The sequence below is a fragment of the Nyctibius grandis genome, chromosome 11, assembly GCF_013368605.1.
Source record: "Nyctibius grandis isolate bNycGra1 chromosome 11, bNycGra1.pri, whole genome shotgun sequence".
Taxonomy (NCBI): Eukaryota; Metazoa; Chordata; class Aves; order Nyctibiiformes; family Nyctibiidae; genus Nyctibius; species Nyctibius grandis.
In genome coordinates this window covers 1411818-1426997 of record NC_090668.1, presented here as the reverse complement: position 1 = coordinate 1426997, position 15180 = coordinate 1411818, and the positions used below count along the sequence as shown (strand labels likewise).

Here is a 15180-nt window from a genome sequence, read left to right as displayed (position 1 = left end):
TTATTTAAAAGATGAATTTAAAACCTGGGAATACAATTTCCTCCCCCCAGCAGCGGCTGCAGGGCCACCGCCCCCCCCAGCACCGTGGTCCCCAAAGTCCCGGGGGAGAGACGGGCACTGCCCTGGTCCTGCCGCCGCCACCTTCCGCTGTCCCTCCTGTGCCCCAGGGTGTTCTGCGGCCCCTCTGCCTCAGCTCCAGCTTGTGGGTGCTGCCGGGGCAGAGCTGGGGGGCAAGAGAGGAGCAGGGGGATCAGTGCGGGCAGCACCCTTGGGGTCCCACCCGAATGTGGGCACCGAGGGAGGGGACGTCGCTGGCCCTGCGGGCTCCTACCTCTCACACGGGAGGAGCAGGTCGTTCGTCTCGACGTCGAGCATGAATGGCTCGGGGTCCTCCACGTCCTCCAGCTCTGCAAAGGGTGAGGGGCCGGGGATGTGCCAGCCTTGGGGTGACACGGCGGTGGGGAGCACTGCTTGGCACCCCCGGGGGACACTCACCAGCCTCCCAGTCCTCCTGGCACGGGGGGGCCCTGCCAGGCCATGGGGACCTCCGGCGGCTTCATGCTGTTGCTGAGGGATGCACCCACCTCTGCGGGGACGAAGGGGACAGTGGGGGGGGGACGGGGACGACACAGCTGAGCATGGCCACCAGGGTGGTGGAGGGGGGGCCATGCTGTACCATGGGGAAGGTCAGGCTGGCACTTGTCGGGCAATGTGGCTCTGCAGCATGGCCTTGGGCACCCTGTGCCTGGCGTTGAAGGGGCAGGTGGCCAGCGTGCGGGCCACCTTCGGGTTGTTCTGGGCGGGGGGCGAGGAGAGGCAAGAGGTGCTGCGTCGGGCAGGGGGGAGCCTCTGCCTCAGAGCTGGCTGACCCCTGGCCGGCCCTAGACCCCCACAGGCTCCAACCCCATTAGACCCCAACCCTGGACACCAGCAGGCCCCAACCCAGGCCCCCTGTAGGACCCAGGCCCCAGGCCCCCATAGGCCCCAACCCTGGCCCCCAGCAGGCCCCAGACCCCTGCAGGCCCCAGCAGGCCCCAGACCCCAGACCCCTGCAGGCCCCAGACCCCAGTCCCCAGCAGGCCCCAGACCCCAGTCCCCAGCAGGCCCCAGACCCCAGCAGGCCCCAGACCCCAGCAGGCCCCAGACCCCAGCAGGCCCCAGCAGGCCCCAGACCCCGGCCCCCAGCAGTGCCCAGGCCCCCGCAGGCCCCGGCACCGGCCCTCAGCAGGCCCCAACCCCTGTAGGCCCCAGGCCCCGGCCCCCAGCAGCCCGCAGGCCCCCGCCGGCCCCCGCTCACCCGCTCGCTCTTGCCGGTGGCAGGGCATTCGGCGCACGCAGACCTGGTGGCTCTCGTCGTCGGGGCACTGGCCGATCGCCTCGGGGTCCCTGGCGGGGCCCGGGCGGCTCCGCGGCTCCCAACGGGCCTCGCGCGGCGACGGGGCGGCACTTCCGGGGGCCGCTGTCGGCACGGCAACGGGGCCGGGCGGGGCTGTAGGGGCCTCAGGGGGGGCTCTATGGAGCCTGGGAGGTGCTATAGGGGCCTGGGCGGTGTCATAGGGGCCCCAGGAGGTGCTATATGGAGCCTGGGAGGTGCCATAGGGCCCCAGGAGGTGCTGTAGGGGCCCCAGGAGGTGCTATAGGGCCCCAGGAGGTGCTATAGGGGCCCCAGGTGGTGCTATAGGGGCCCAGGCGGTGTTATAGGGGCCCCAGGCAGTGTTATAGGGGCCCCAGGAGGTGCTATATGGAGCCTGGGAGATGCTATAGGGCCCCAGGAGGTGCTATAGTGGGCCCAGGTGGTGCTATATGGAGCCTGGGAGGTGCTGTAGGGGCCCCAGGAGGTGCTGTAGGGGCCCCAGGAGGTGCTATATGGCACCCAGGCGGTGTTATAGGGGCCCCAGGAGGTGCTATATGGAGCCTGGGAGGTGCTATATGGAGCCTGGGAGATGCTATAGGGCCCCAGGAGGTGCTATAGGGGGCCCAGGCAGTGTTATATGGAGCCCAGGTGGTGCTATACGGAGCCCGGGAGGTGCTATAGGGGTCCCAGGTGGTGCTATATGGAGCTCAGGTGGTGCTATATGGAGCCCGGGAGGTGCTGTAGGGGCCCAGGTGGTGCTATACGGAGCCCGGGAGGTGCTATAGGGGCCCAGGTGGTGCTATAGGGGTCCCAGGTGGTGCTATAGGGGCCCCAGAAGGTGCTGTAGGGGCCCGGGAGGTGCTATATAGAGCCCGGGAGGTGCTATATGGAGCCCAGGAGGTGCTATAGGGGCCTGGGCGGTGCTATAGGGGCCCAGGTGGTGCTCTATGGGGCCTGGGAGGTGCTATGGGGGCCCAGGTGGTGCTATACAGAGCCTGGGAGGTGCTCTAGGGGTCCCAAGTGGTGCTGTAGGGGCCCAGGTGGTGCTATAGGGGCTCCAAGGGGCGCTATAGGGGCCCCAGGAGGTGCTATATGGAGCCCAGGAGGTGCTATAGGGGTCCCAGGTAGTGCTATATGGAACCAGGGAGGTGCTGTAGGGGCCCCGAGTGGTGCTATAGGGCCCCAGGCGGTGCTATAGGGGCCTGCGTGGTGCTGTATGGAGCCTCGGAGGTGCTATAGGAGCCCCAGGTATCGTAATATGAGCCCCAGGTGGAGTTATATGGGCCCTGGGCAGTGCCATAGGAGCCCAGAGGTGCTATGTGGAGCCCTGGCAGTGCTATAGGAGCCTGAGTGGTGCTATAGGAGCCCAGGAGGTGCCATATGAGCCCTGGGCAGTGTTCTATGAGCCCCAGGTAGTGCTTTAGGAGCCCAGGCAGTGTTATATGGTCCTCGGGAGATGCTATATGAGCCCAGACAACGTTATACGAGCCCTGGGCCGTGCCATACGGGCCCTGGGCCATGCTATACGAGCCCTGGGCAATGCTATACGAGCCCTGGGTGCTGTTGTAGGGCCACGGCCGATGCCATATGGCCCTGGCCGGCGTTACATGGCTGTGGCCAGTGTCACGCAGTGGTGGCCGGCCCTGTACAGTCCCGGTCAGTATAGGACGGTGTCACCGAGCCATGGCCACAGCCAGCGTGGCCCGGTGGCGGCGGTGGCATCGCACACCCGTGGTGTCACACAGCCGTGGCGCCGGCGGTGTGACGGGGTGGTGGCGGTGGCGTCACGTGGCGGTGGCCCCGGCTCGGGGCCCAGCCCAGGAAGCCCAGGAAGGGGAAGTTGGGTGTTGGGGCCGATCGAGGGACGTGGGGGACAAGGGGTGACCCCCTGCCCGTCGCCGCCATGTCGCTGCCCTCCGTCTACCAGAACAAGTTTGCCGAGAAGCTGACGATCCTCAACGACCGCGGACGGGGCGTCCTCGTCCGCATCTACAACATCAAGAAGGTGGGTGGGGGGTGAGGGTGCAGGGTGGGGGTCCCTGGGTCACCCTTGGGGACACCTGGGTCACCCTGGGGACACTGGGGTGCCCCCCAGCTGGTGGGGAAGGGCCTGGCTTCCTCCTGGAACGAGGGTTGGGAGGAAATGGGGGGTGGTGGGATCGCTGGGACAGGGGGGTTGGATGGGGGTCCGAGGCCAGGAGGAGGGTTTTGGGGGGGGTCTGACACTGGCGGGTGTCCCCACAGACCTGCTCCGACCCCAAGACGCGGCCACCCTTCCTCAGTGACAAGGCCATGGAGCCCTCGGTCAAGTTCATCAACAAGAAGTTTCCTCACCTGGACGTGCGGAGCAGCACGGTGAGGGACAGGGGTGGCCCCTCTGTCCCCAACCCCCTGTCACCCCCACCCTGTGTCAGTCCTACCTGGGTGTCCCCCTTACCCTGTGTCACCCCATCCCCAGTGTCCTCACCATCCCCACCCTGGGTTGTCCCCACCACCCAGTGTCCACGCTGTCCCTTGCTTCTCACCCCACCTTGTGTCACCACCAGGTGGCTTTCCCTCTGTCCCCCTCCCTTGGTCATTCTGCCACCCCCTGCCCCATGTCACCTCACCCTGGGTGTCCCCACACCCTGAGTGTCCCCTCTGTCCCTTTGCAGCAACACCTGGGCCCGGTGCACAAGGACAAGGGGGACATCGCTCGGGCGCTGGGACCCTTCTACCACTCCTTCCTGGACGTCCTGGAGTTCAGGGTGAGCCAGGGCATGTGGGGGGGGGCAGAGCGGGGGTTTGGGGGGTGGCACCAGCATTTCAGACCTGGGAGGGACAACAGTGACAAGGCCCCTTGTCCCCTCCCTGCCAGGACCACGTCTACGAGCTGCTGAACACCATCGATGCCAGCCAGTGCTTCTTTGACATCGTGAGTGTCCCGGGGGGGGACTTTGGGGGGTGCCATGGCCGTGCCCACACGCTGTCCCCTCCCCAGCACGTCAACTACGACTTCACCAAGAGCTACCTGGACCTGGTTGTCACCTACGTGTCCCTCGTCCTGCTGCTGGCCCGCACCGAGGACCGCCGGCTGCTCATCGGCATGTACCACTGCGCCCACGAGATGAGCCACGGCACGAGGTGGGTCGTGTGTCCCCACGGACTGTCCCCACACACTGTCCCCACTGGGGCTGGCCCTGGGGACCATCCCCTGACCCCCCCTGTGCCACCATCCCCGCAGTGACCCCAGCTTCGCCCGCCTGGGGCAGATGGTGCTGGAGTACGACCACCCCCTCAAGAAGCTGACGGAGGAATTTGGGCCCCACACCAAGGTGGGACGGTGCCCCCCACGCCCTGCCCCGACCCGCCCCACGGCCCCGCCGTGACGTCCCCCTGTCCCCCAGGCTGTCACCAGCGCCCTCCTGTCCCTCCATTTCCTCTTCGCCCGGAGGAACCAGGGGGCCGAGCAGTGGCGCAGCGACCAGCTCCTCAGCCTGCTGGGCACCGCCGGTGCCATGCTCAGCCCTGCCAGCTCCGACACCGTGAGTGCCACCGCGCCCGCCGCGGGGACCGGGCGAGGCCGTGGGAGGGCTGAGGGCGGTGACACGGTGACGCCTGTGTCCCCAGATGGCCTGTGAGTACCTGTCCCTCGAGGTGATGGAGCGCTGGATCCTCAGTGAGTCTTTGGGGTGCCCACGGGTCCCCAGCCCTATGTGGGCAGAGGGTTCCCAGCCCCACGTGGGCACAGGGTCCCTATGTGGGCACAGGGTCCCCAGCCTGACACGGGCACAGGGTCCCCTGCCTGACGTGGGCACAGGGTCCCCTGCCCGACGTGGGCACAGGGTCCCCAGCCTCACATGGGCACAGGGTCCCCACCCCAACATGGGCACAGGGTCCCAGCCCCACGTGGGCACAGGGTCCCTATGTGGGCACAGGGTCCCCAGCCTGACATGGGCACAGGGTCCCCAGCCTGACATGGGCGCGGGGTCCCCTGCCCGATGCGGGCACAGGGTCCCCACCCCAACATGGGCACAGGGTCCCCAGCCCTATGTGGGCACAGGGTCCCAGCCCCACGTGGGCACAGGGTCCCTAAGTGGGCACAGGGTCCCCAGCCTGACACAGGCACAAGGTCCCCAGCCCCATGCGGGCACAGGGTCCCCAGCCCGGCAGGGACACGGGGTCCCCAGCCTGACACGGGCACGGGGTCCCCTGTCCAACATGGGCACAGGGTCCCCAGCCCCATGTGGGCACATGGTCCCGGGCACAGGGTCCCCAGCCCGACGTGGGCACAGGGTCCCCAGCCTGACATGGGCACGGGGTCCCCAGCCCCACGTGGGCAGCCTGGCTCACGGTTCGGGCTGTCCCCGTGCCCGCTGCGGGGCTGGTGGCACGGGCAGCCCCTGCCCGCCTGACGCCTGTGCCCGCAGTGGGGTTCCTGGTGTGCCCCGGGGCGCTGGGCTCGTCCCCGCAGTGCCTGGAGCTGTGGCGGCTGGCGCTGCAGGGCTCGCTCTACGTCACCCTCCTCCGCGACGAGGCCCTCCAGGTCCACAAAGTCACCGAGGAGCTGCTCAGCAGCCTCAAGGGGTGAGGACCGTGCCAGAGCCGGGGAGGGTGCCAAGGAGGGGTGCCATGGTGGGTGCCGGGGGCTCAGGGCTCTGCCGGCAGCCCTGCTGCATGCCAGGGGCTGAGCTGGGTGCCAGGGGCTTGTGGTGGGTCCCAGAAGTTGTGCTGGGTGCCAGGGGCTTGTGGTGGGTGCCAGGAGGTTGTGGTGGGTGCCAGGAGGTTGTGGTGCGTCCCAGAATTTGTGGTGGGTGTCAGGGGATTGTGCTGGGTGCCAGGAGACTTCGCAGGGTGCCAGGGGCTTGTGCTGGGTGTCAGGGGATTGTGCTGGGTGTCAGGGGATTGTGCTGGGTGCCAGGAGACTTCGCAGGGTGCCAGGAGACTTCGCAGGGTGCCAGGGGCTTGTGGTGGGTGCCGGGAGGTTGTGGTGGGTGCCGGGAGGTTGTGGTGGGTGCCGGGAGGTTGTGGTGGGTGCTGGGAGGTTGTGGTGGGTGCCAGGGGCTTGTGGTGGGTGCTGGGAGGTTGTGGTGGGTGCCAGGAGGTTGTGGTGGGTGCCAGGGACTTGTGCTGGGTGCCAGGGGCTGGCGGCTGTGCCAGGGGTGCTGTGGGGTGCCTGGGGGTCTCCTGGGTGCTGTGCCTGGCACTGCCCGGCCGTGCCTCTCTCGCAGGTACGGGAAGAGGGTGGCCGATCTCAAGGAGTGCAAGGAACACGCTGTGGCTCACAGGTTGGGGACTCAGCGGGGTGGGGGGGGGGGACAGCGGGTCTGGGGGTGCTGGGGAGGGTGCCAGGGGGCTCCTCGGAGGGTGCCAGGGGGCTCCTGGGGAGCTGGGAGGTCCCAGGGTGCCCCAAAGGATTGGAGGGTCCTGGGGGTCCCAGGAGTCCGAGAGAGCTGGGGGGGTTCCAGGGGGTGCCAGCACCCTTTGCCACGTGGTGCTTGCCGTGTCCCCAGTGGGTGAGCGGGGTGGGTGGGGGGTGGTTAGGTGACCCTGACCCCCACCCTGACCCCCACCCTGACCCCCCCACCCCGCAGCGGAGCCCTGCACCGGGGCCGGCGGGCGTACCTGCGCGGGGCCGTGCGGGAGCTGGAGGCGCTGCTGGAGGATCAGCCCGGGCTGCTGGGGCCCAAGGTGGGCACGGGGGCAAGGGGGGGGTGGGTTTGGGGTGCTGGGGGGGTGTGGGTGCAGGGTTTGGGGTGCAGGGGGGGTGTGGGTGCAGGGGGCTGGGTACTAGGGCTCTGCGTGTGCCTGGGGGTGTGAAATGGGCGCTGGTGGGGTCTGTGGGGGGGGTACCGCTGGTGCCAGCCTGGTGCCACGTGGTGACAGTGACCAGGGCCATCGGTGCCAGCCCGGTGGCAGTGGCTGGTGGCAGCACCCCGTGCCTGCTGTCCCCTAACCCCCCCTCTGCCCAGGCTCTCTTCGTCTTCATGGCGCTCTCCTTCTGCCGGGACGAGGTGAGCTGGTTGGCACGACACGCCGAGCACGTCACCAAGACCAAGACGCCCGAGGACTTCACTGACAGGTGGGCACCGGTGGTGGGCAGGGGGGACCCGCGCCCACGGGGGGCACCCCCAGCTGTGGGCAGGCTGCTCTCGTGGGGGGGCTTTCCCTGGTGGGTGGGTATGGCCGTCACCGGGGTGGTTTGGGGGACATCGGGGCGGTTTGAGGGACACTGGGGTGGTTTGGGGGGCGCAGGGGCAGTTTGGTGGGCGCAGGGGCAGTTTGGTGGGCACAGGGGTGGTTTGGGGGGCAGCGGGGCGGTTTGGTGGGCACTGGGGCGGTTTGGTGGGCACCGGGGCGGTTTGAGGGGCACAGGGGCGGTTTGGTGGGCACTGGGGTCGTTTGGGGGTCACCAGGGCAGTTTGGGGAGCACTGGGGTGGTTTGGGGGGCACAGGGGCAGTTTGGGGGGCACTGGGGTGGTTTGGGGGGCACCAGGGCGGTTTGGGGGGCACCGGGGCGATTTGGTGGGCACAGGGGTGGTTTGGTGGGCACCAGGGCGGTTTGAGGGGCACCAGGGTGGTTTGGTGGGCGCAGGGGCTGACCGGTGGCCCCGGTGACAGCCACGTCGCGGAGCTGCTCTTCCTCGTGGAGCAGCTGCGGGCGCTGGTGCGGCGCCAGGCCGGGGTGCTGCGGCGCTACCACGTCCCGTACCTGGCCCGCTTCGACGCCCTCGTGCTCAGCGAGGTCATCCAGGTACCGCGGGGCACTGAGCTCTGTCCCCCCACTCCCGTTGGGGCTGTCCCTGTCACCTGTGCCCTCTCCTGGCTGTCCCCATCCCCGCAGAACCTCTCCGTGTGCCCCGAGGAGGAGTCCATCATCCTCTCGTCCTTCGTCACCTCCCTCTCCGCTCTCTCCATCAAGGAAGGTACCGACCGTGTCCCCCCCGCCACCGTGTCCCTGCCACTGCCCGGGCACCCATGTCCCCCCCGCCATGTCCCTGCCACTGCCCGGGCACCCATGTCCCCCCCGCCATGTCCCTGCCACTGCCCAGGCACCCATGTCCCCCCCACCGTGTCCCTGCCACTGCCCGGGCACCCATGTCCCCCCTGCCCCAGACGGCACTGGGCACCCAGGCATGGGCTTGTGGGGACAGCGGGGACACAGCAGCTCCTGGGGAGGTCAGGTGGGGTGGGCACTGCCACCCCAGACTGGCACCCCCACCCCAGACTGGCACCCCCAGTGCTCTTTATTTCCCTCAGGTGAGGACAAGGAGCAGTTTGACTTCACACCGCTGCGCCTGGACTGGTTCCGGCTGCAGGTGCTGTCCCCATCCCTGTCCCCATCCCTGTCCCCATCCCTGTCCCCATCCCTGTCCCCATTCTTGTCCCTGTCCCCATCCTTGTCCCTGTCCCCATCCCAATCCCCATCCTTATTCCCGTCCCTGTGCCAATCCCCTTCCTCTGTTCCCTTCGTCTATCCCCATCCCTGTCCCCATCCCCATCCCTGTCCCTGTCCCCATCCTTGTCCCCATCCCCATCCCCGTCCCCGTCCCCATCCTTATTCCTGTCCCTGTGCCAATCCCCTTCCTCTGTCCCCTTCCTCTATCCCCTTCCTCTGTCCCCATCCCTGTCCCCATCCCCATCCTTGTCCCTGTCCCCATCCCTGTCCCCATCCCTGTCCCTGTCCCCATCCCAATCCCCATCCCTGTCCCCATCCTTGTCCCAATCCCCATCCCTGTCCCCGTCCCCATCCTTGTCCCTGTCCCCATCCCAATCCCCATCCCAATCCCCTTCCCCTGTCCCCTTCCTCTGTCCCCTTCCCCTGTCCCCTTCCCCTGTCCCCATCCCTGTCCCCATCCCTGTCCCCATACTTGTCCCTGTCCCCATCCCAATCCCCATCCCAATCCCCTTCCTCTATCCCCTTCCTCTGTCCCCTTCCTCTGTCCCCACCCCTGTCCCCATCCCTGTCCCCATCCCTGCCCTTGTCCTCGCCCTCTTCCCCTGCCCTGCCCCCGCTGTCCCCCCAGGCCTACACCAGTGTGGCCAAGGCCGCGCTGCCGCTGGCCTCCAACCCCGACGTGGGCCGCGTCATGAACCTCATCGTCTTCCACACCAAACTGCTCGACTCCCTGGAGGAGCTGCTGGCCGAGGCCTCCGACCTCTCCGACCTGTGGTGAGCGTGGCCCTGCCTCAGTTTCCCCACAGTCCCAGGGTGGGGGTCACCCTGGCTGGGGTCTTCGAGCCACATCCTGCACCCCAGCACCCACGGAAAGGTGCCCATATGGGCTGGGTGATGGGTATGGGAAGGGGCAGAGGTGGCCGTGGGGGACATGTCACCCATGGGAGAGGTTGGGCATGGTTAGGTGACATACCATGGACGTGGGGACAGGGACAGCACACAGGTGGCACGGGAAGAGCTTGTCCAGAAAGACAAATGCCCTCCCTGCCCCTCCTGCCCCTCTGCTCCCACCCCTCCAGTTTCTACCCTCGCCCCGTGGAGAAGATGTTTGTGGCCACGCTGGAGGAGCCCTCGATGCTGCGCTACAGCGTCGCCTTCCCCCTGCTCTGCGCCCACTTCTCCCTCTGCCTCCACCCCATGTGCCCAGAGGAGGTGGGTCCTGCTGCCCAGGGGGGGACACGGGGGACATGGGGACACTGGCTGGCTGCTGCCCTGCCAGCTGTGGAGGGGCTGGGGCAAGCACAGGTGGGTAGGGGACAATGGCAGCTGGTGGCACCCCACAGACGTGGCCATGGCTTTGCCCCCCGCAGTACCCCCACCTGAAGGCCGTAGCGTTGGGGCTGTGCAACAAGTTCCTGGAGGAGATGGCCCGGCAGGCCAGCGCCTGCGTCATGGACGCCTGCGCCGAGCAGCACAAGCTCAGCGAGCAGGTGAGGGTTGTGTCTCCAGGGCCTCCGAGGTCTCGGTGGCCTTTGGGGTCTCCGTGACTTTCAGGATCTCTGTCCCCTTTGGGGTCTCCAGGGCCTCTGAGGTCTCCGTGATCTTGAGGTCTCCATCACCTTCAGGATCTCAGTGGCCTTTGGGGTCTCTGTGGTCTCCAAGATCTCTGTAGTCTTTGGGCTCTCCATGGCCTTTGTGGCTTCTAGGGTCTCCAGGGCCTCTGAGGTCTCCATGACCTTGAGGTCTCCATCACCTTCAGGATCTCTGTGGCCTTTGGGGTCTCTGTGGCCTTTGGGGCCTTTGTGGCTTCCAGGGTCTCCAGGGCCTTTGAGGTCTCCATGGCCTCTGGGGTCTCTGTGGCCTCTTTGTCTCCTTGGACCTCTGTGGCCTCCTTGGCCTCCATGTTCTCCAAAGCCTTGGGACAGCAGAGGCCACGGAGGGGAAGACCTGGCAGGGCGTCCCCCCAGTTCAGCCTTGGGGACGGTGGCTCCTGGTCCTGGAGGCCCCGGTTGGGCTGTCCTCGGTGCCAGGGCTCGTGGTGACCCATTGCCCGTGGCCAGCAGCTGCTGCCCAAGCACTGCGCCTCCACCGTCAGCAAGGCCCGCAACAAGAAGGCGCTGAAGCAGGCGGCCAAGAAGGGGGAACCCGAGCGGGACAAGCCGGGGGCCGAGAGCCAGAGGAAGGACCGGACCCTGACCACCAAGTGAGAGCCACCCGGGGCTGGCCAGGGTGGGCAGGGGGCTGGCGAGGGTGGCCAGCGGGCTGGTGGCAAGCGGTGGCCACCAGATGTTGAGTGTGGGCATGGTGTGACGTGGGGGGCACGACGTGACCATGGGGTTGTCCCCACGGGGCCGTGGTGGGGCTGATGGTGTCTGTCCCCCCATGCCAGCATGGACAAGCTGCACCTGACGCTGGCCGAGCTGGCCCTGAGCCTCAACCACGTGGCCAACTTCACCGTCTTCGAGCACACGGTGACGCCGGCCGAGTACCTCAGTAGCCACCTGGAGATACGCTTCGCCAAGTAGGGACCATGATGGGGACATGGGACATGGCAAGGGTGGGCCATGGAGGGGACACGGCTCTCCAGACAGCTCCCTCCTGTCCCCACAGAGCCATCGTGGCCATGGCGGGCTACAGCCAGGCCACGCAGGAGGTGGCCCGGCCCTCGGAGGTGCTGGTGGGGCTCAGCACCTACATGACCTTCATCCAGTCGCTGGGGCAGTTGGTGGCCTTGGACACGGGGCGCCTGGTCCGCAGCGTCCTCCTGCAGCAGACGCAGCCCCGCGACGCCGCCGGCGAGCAGACGCTCACCACCATCTACACCAACTGGTGGGTGCCACGCCGGGACCCTCCCCTCGTGGGTGGTGGTGGTGCCGTGGGTGGCAGCAGCTCGGTGCCTGCAGGTACCTGGAGGCCCTGCTGCGCCAGGCCAGCACGGGGGCCATCGTCCTGGCCCCGGCCCTGCAGGCCTTCGCCACGGTGCCCCGCGAGGGCGAACCCCCCTTCAGCGCCGCCGAGTTCTCCGACGTGTCAGGTGGGGGGCGCGGGGACGCTGCGGGGTGGGGGATCGTCACCCCCCCCTGACCCCCGCTGATGTCCCTGTCCTTGTCCCCAACCCTCCCCGCAGAGATGCGGGCGCTGGCCGAGCTCATCGGGCCGTATGGCATGAAGTTCTTGAGCGACAACCTCATGTGGCACGTGGGCTCCCAGGTCACCGAGCTGAAGGTAGGGCTGGGGGCCAGGACCAGGGTCAGGGGGCCAGGACCAGGGTCAGGGGGCCAGGACCACGGTGAAGTGGGCCAGGACCACGGTGAGGGGGCCAGGACCACGGTCAGGGGGCCAGGACTATGGTCAAGGGGCCAGGACCACGGTGAGGGGGCCAGGACCACGGTAAGGGGGCCAAGACCACGGTAAGGGGGCCAGGACCATGGTCACGGGGCCAGGACCACGGTGAGGGGACCAGGAGCACAGTGAGGGGGCCAGGACCACGGTGAGGGGACCAGGACCATGGTGAGGGGGCCAGGACCACGGTGAGGGGGCCAGGACCATGGTGAGGGGACCAGGACCATGGTCACGGGGCCAGGACCACGGTGAGGTGGGCCAGGACCACGGTCAATGGGCCAGGACCACGGTGAGGGGGCCAGGACTATGGTCACGGGGCCAGGACTATGGTCACAGGGCCAGGACCATGGTGAGGTGGGCCAGGACCACAGTCAGGGGGCCAGGGAGGTGGGAGAGGGGCCAGGAGGTCCCCGTCCCTCCCTGGCCAGCTGCGACCTCGCCGTGTCCCCCCATGTCCCCCGCAGAAGCTGGTCAACGAGAACATGGACACGCTGGTCCAGCTGCGCTCCAGCTCCTGCAGGCCCGAGCAGATGGCGGCTCTGCTGCCCCGGCTGACCTGTGAGTGGGGGGGGGGGGACAGTGGGGACACCAGGGGGGACACCCCGGGGCTGGCACATACGTGTCCCCGCTGTCCCCTCTCCTCCCGCAGCGGCCGAGAACGTCCTGAAGCGCATGACCATCATCGGGGAGATCCTGAGCTTCCGCGCCATGGCCCAGCAGGGCCTGCGGGAGGTGGGTGCCCCCCACCCACCGGTGTCCCCCCCCGTGGGACCCCCCACCCACAGGCCCCACAGTGCCAGGGGGTCAGCGGGAGCCCCACGTGCTCCCCCCGTGGGCATCCACCCTCTCCCTGCAGGTCTTCTCCCACCACTGCCCCTTCCTGATGGGCCCCATCGAGTGTCTGACGGACGTTGTCACCCCTGACACCGACATCCAGGTGGGCACGGAGGGGGACAGGGTGGCACCTGCTGTCCCCAGGCAGGGCGGGGTGCTGTCCTGTACCCGCCGTGTTGTGTGGCACTGCACGGCGCTACGGGGCACGGCGTGGCATCACGTGGCACCACGTGGCCCCCCGGTGCCCAGCTGCACCCCGTGTCCCCAGCCCTGACCCTGCGTGTCCCCGTGTCCCCAGGTCACCCTGAGCATCTTCGAGCTGGCCTCGGCCGCGGGCATCCCCTGCGAGATCGACCCCGCGCTGGTGAACGTCCTCGCTGGCAGCAAGACGGGTACGTGGGGGTCTGCGGGGGTCATGGGGGCTGCCACGGACCCCCAGCCCCATGCCACCTCCCTGGGACCCCCAGGGTCCCCTCTTGGTGTCACCTCCCTCCCTGGCAGACGGCGTGTCCCCGGAGGAGGACTACAAGGTGGCCTGCCTGCTCCTGGTCTTCGTGGCCGTGTCCCTGCCCCTGCTGGCCTCCGACCCCGCGTCCCTCTACAACACCGAGCTGGACGGTGAGGTTCAGCCGTCACCCTGGCAGCTCTGTCCCTGTGTCCCTGTGTCCCCAGTGCTGGCCGTGTTGTCCCCATGACCCCACAGTTCCCCGGTGTCACCCCTCGTGTGTGCTGGCACCCCCGAGGTCAGCGGTGCCCCATAACCACAGCAGAGGGGACAGCAGGATCCCAGGGCTGGTGGCCCATAAGTGCAGCCAAGGGGAGGTTGGCACAGTGCTGGTGTCCCCAAGCCACCCGTGTCCCCAACCCACCCGTGTCCCCAGGCTACAACAACAACATCCACTGCCTGGCCAAGGCCATCATCCACGTCTCGGCCGCCCTCTTCACCGTCCACAACAAGAACATCGAGACCCACCTCAAGGAGTTCCTGGTGGTGAGAGCACCCGGGGGCCACGGCGTGTGCCCGGTGGGGGGGTGGGCACCCTCCCGGGGTGGGGGCACCGTCCCCAGCGCTGACCAGAGCCTGTCCCTCAGCTGGCGTCCGTCAGCCTCCTGCAGCTGGGCCAGGAGACGGACAGGCTGCGGGCCAGGAACCGCGACTCGGTCTGCCTGCTCCTGCAGCTGGTGAGCGATGGCGGGCCTTGGGTGGGTCTTGGGGTGCCCCTGGGTGGGCCTTGGGGTGCTCCTGGGTGGGGTGCTGCTGGGTGGGCCTTGAGGTGCTGCTGGGTGGGCCGTGGGATGCCCCCAGGTGGGCCGTGGGGTGCCCCTGGGTGGGCCTTGGGGTGCCCTTAGGTGGGCCTTGCAGTGCTGCTGGGTGGGCCGTGGGGTGCCCCTGGGTGGGCCATGGGGTGCCGCAGAGTGGGCTCTGGGGTGCCCCTGGGTGGGCTCTGGGGTGCCCCTACGTGGGGTGCCCTTGGGTGGGCCTTGGGGTGCCCTTGGGTGGGCCGTGGGGTGCCCCTGGGTGGGCTCTGGGGTGCCCCTAGGTGGGGTGCCCCTGGGTGGGCCATGGGGTGCCCTTGGGTGGGCTGTCAGGTGCCCCTGGGTGGGCCTTGGGGCACATGAGCCACCGGGGTGGGAGCACCCAGAGCCGCCACAGAGGGGCTGGGGTCCAAGAGGGGAAACTGAGGCAGGGCGGGGGGGGGTGGCTGCTGACGCCGTGCGTGTCCCCTGTCCCCCAGCTCGTGGCCGAGTCGTCCTTCCTCACCGTGGACATGCTGGAGACCTGCTTCCCCTACGTCCTGCTCCGCAACGCCTACCGCGAGGTGTGCCGGGACAACCTCCTCGGCCGGGGCCCCCCGCACTGACCCTGGCCCCCGTGTCCCCCCCGTGTCCCCCTCCTCAGCCTCTGGGTGCCACCACGCTGTCCCCAACCTCCCCCTCCTGTCCCTCTGCCAGCGCCGCCGTCACTAAACCACTTTTCCCCCCTCGACGTCTGCGTCCGACTCGTGTCTGGGTGGGGGGGGGGACCTGGGGGGTATTTGGGGCCAGCTCTGCCCCAGCACCCCCCACCCCTGGGTGCCCAGCAGAAATCACCCCCTGGGGGGTGCCCCGTGGGTGCTGGGGGGGGTCTGGGGGTGCTGGGGACATCGTGGGGCTGGGACACGGGCTGGAGCTGCCGCAGGATTCATCAGCTTTAATTAAAGCTGCTGCTTCTCGTGGCAACGACCCTGCCCGGCCTCGTGCCTCAGTTTCCCTCCGCCCGTGGGGCAGGGGA

The 15180-nt window shown here is 68.4% G+C and overlaps 2 protein-coding genes across 2 annotated transcripts; one reads left to right on the top strand and one right to left on the bottom strand.

The window, feature by feature from the left end:
- Positions 1–3259, bottom strand: GTSF1 (gametocyte specific factor 1). Its single transcript, XM_068410697.1, is given in 6 exon segments — positions 1–223; positions 332–407; positions 496–527; positions 698–795; positions 1302–1613; positions 3098–3259. Coding segments are annotated over 6 exon segments (903 nt in total).
- On the top strand, positions 3179–14882 carry NCKAP1L (NCK associated protein 1 like). Its single transcript, XM_068409773.1, has 31 exons — positions 3179–3359; positions 3599–3709; positions 4009–4101; positions 4212–4268; positions 4335–4477; positions 4578–4668; positions 4741–4878; positions 4964–5012; positions 5764–5920; positions 6565–6621; positions 6928–7024; positions 7306–7415; positions 7955–8087; positions 8178–8259; positions 8594–8652; positions 9361–9506; positions 9812–9944; positions 10103–10222; positions 10796–10935; positions 11122–11253; positions 11343–11561; positions 11636–11766; positions 11860–11957; positions 12539–12632; positions 12724–12806; positions 12931–13011; positions 13207–13300; positions 13410–13526; positions 13790–13899; positions 14001–14090; positions 14645–14882. Exons 1-31 carry the CDS (start codon positions 3258–3260, stop codon positions 14768–14770), a joined length of 3393 nt encoding a protein of 1130 aa, XP_068265874.1. The 5' UTR covers positions 3179–3257; the 3' UTR covers positions 14771–14882.
- The last annotated feature ends 298 nt before the right edge of the window (positions 14883–15180 follow it).

Bases quoted from the DNA above. Each gene is read 5' to 3' on its own strand.
- NCKAP1L (XM_068409773.1), top strand. From the start codon at position 3,258: ATGTCGCTGCCCTCCGTCTACCAGAACAAGTTTGCCGAGAAGCTGACG. The intron at 6,622-6,927 runs GTTGGGGACTCA...CCCACCCCGCAG, and splicing joins GAACACGCTGTGGCTCACAG to CGGAGCCCTGCACCGGGGCC. The intron at 11,958-12,538 runs GTAGGGCTGGGG...TGTCCCCCGCAG, and splicing joins CCCAGGTCACCGAGCTGAAG to AAGCTGGTCAACGAGAACAT.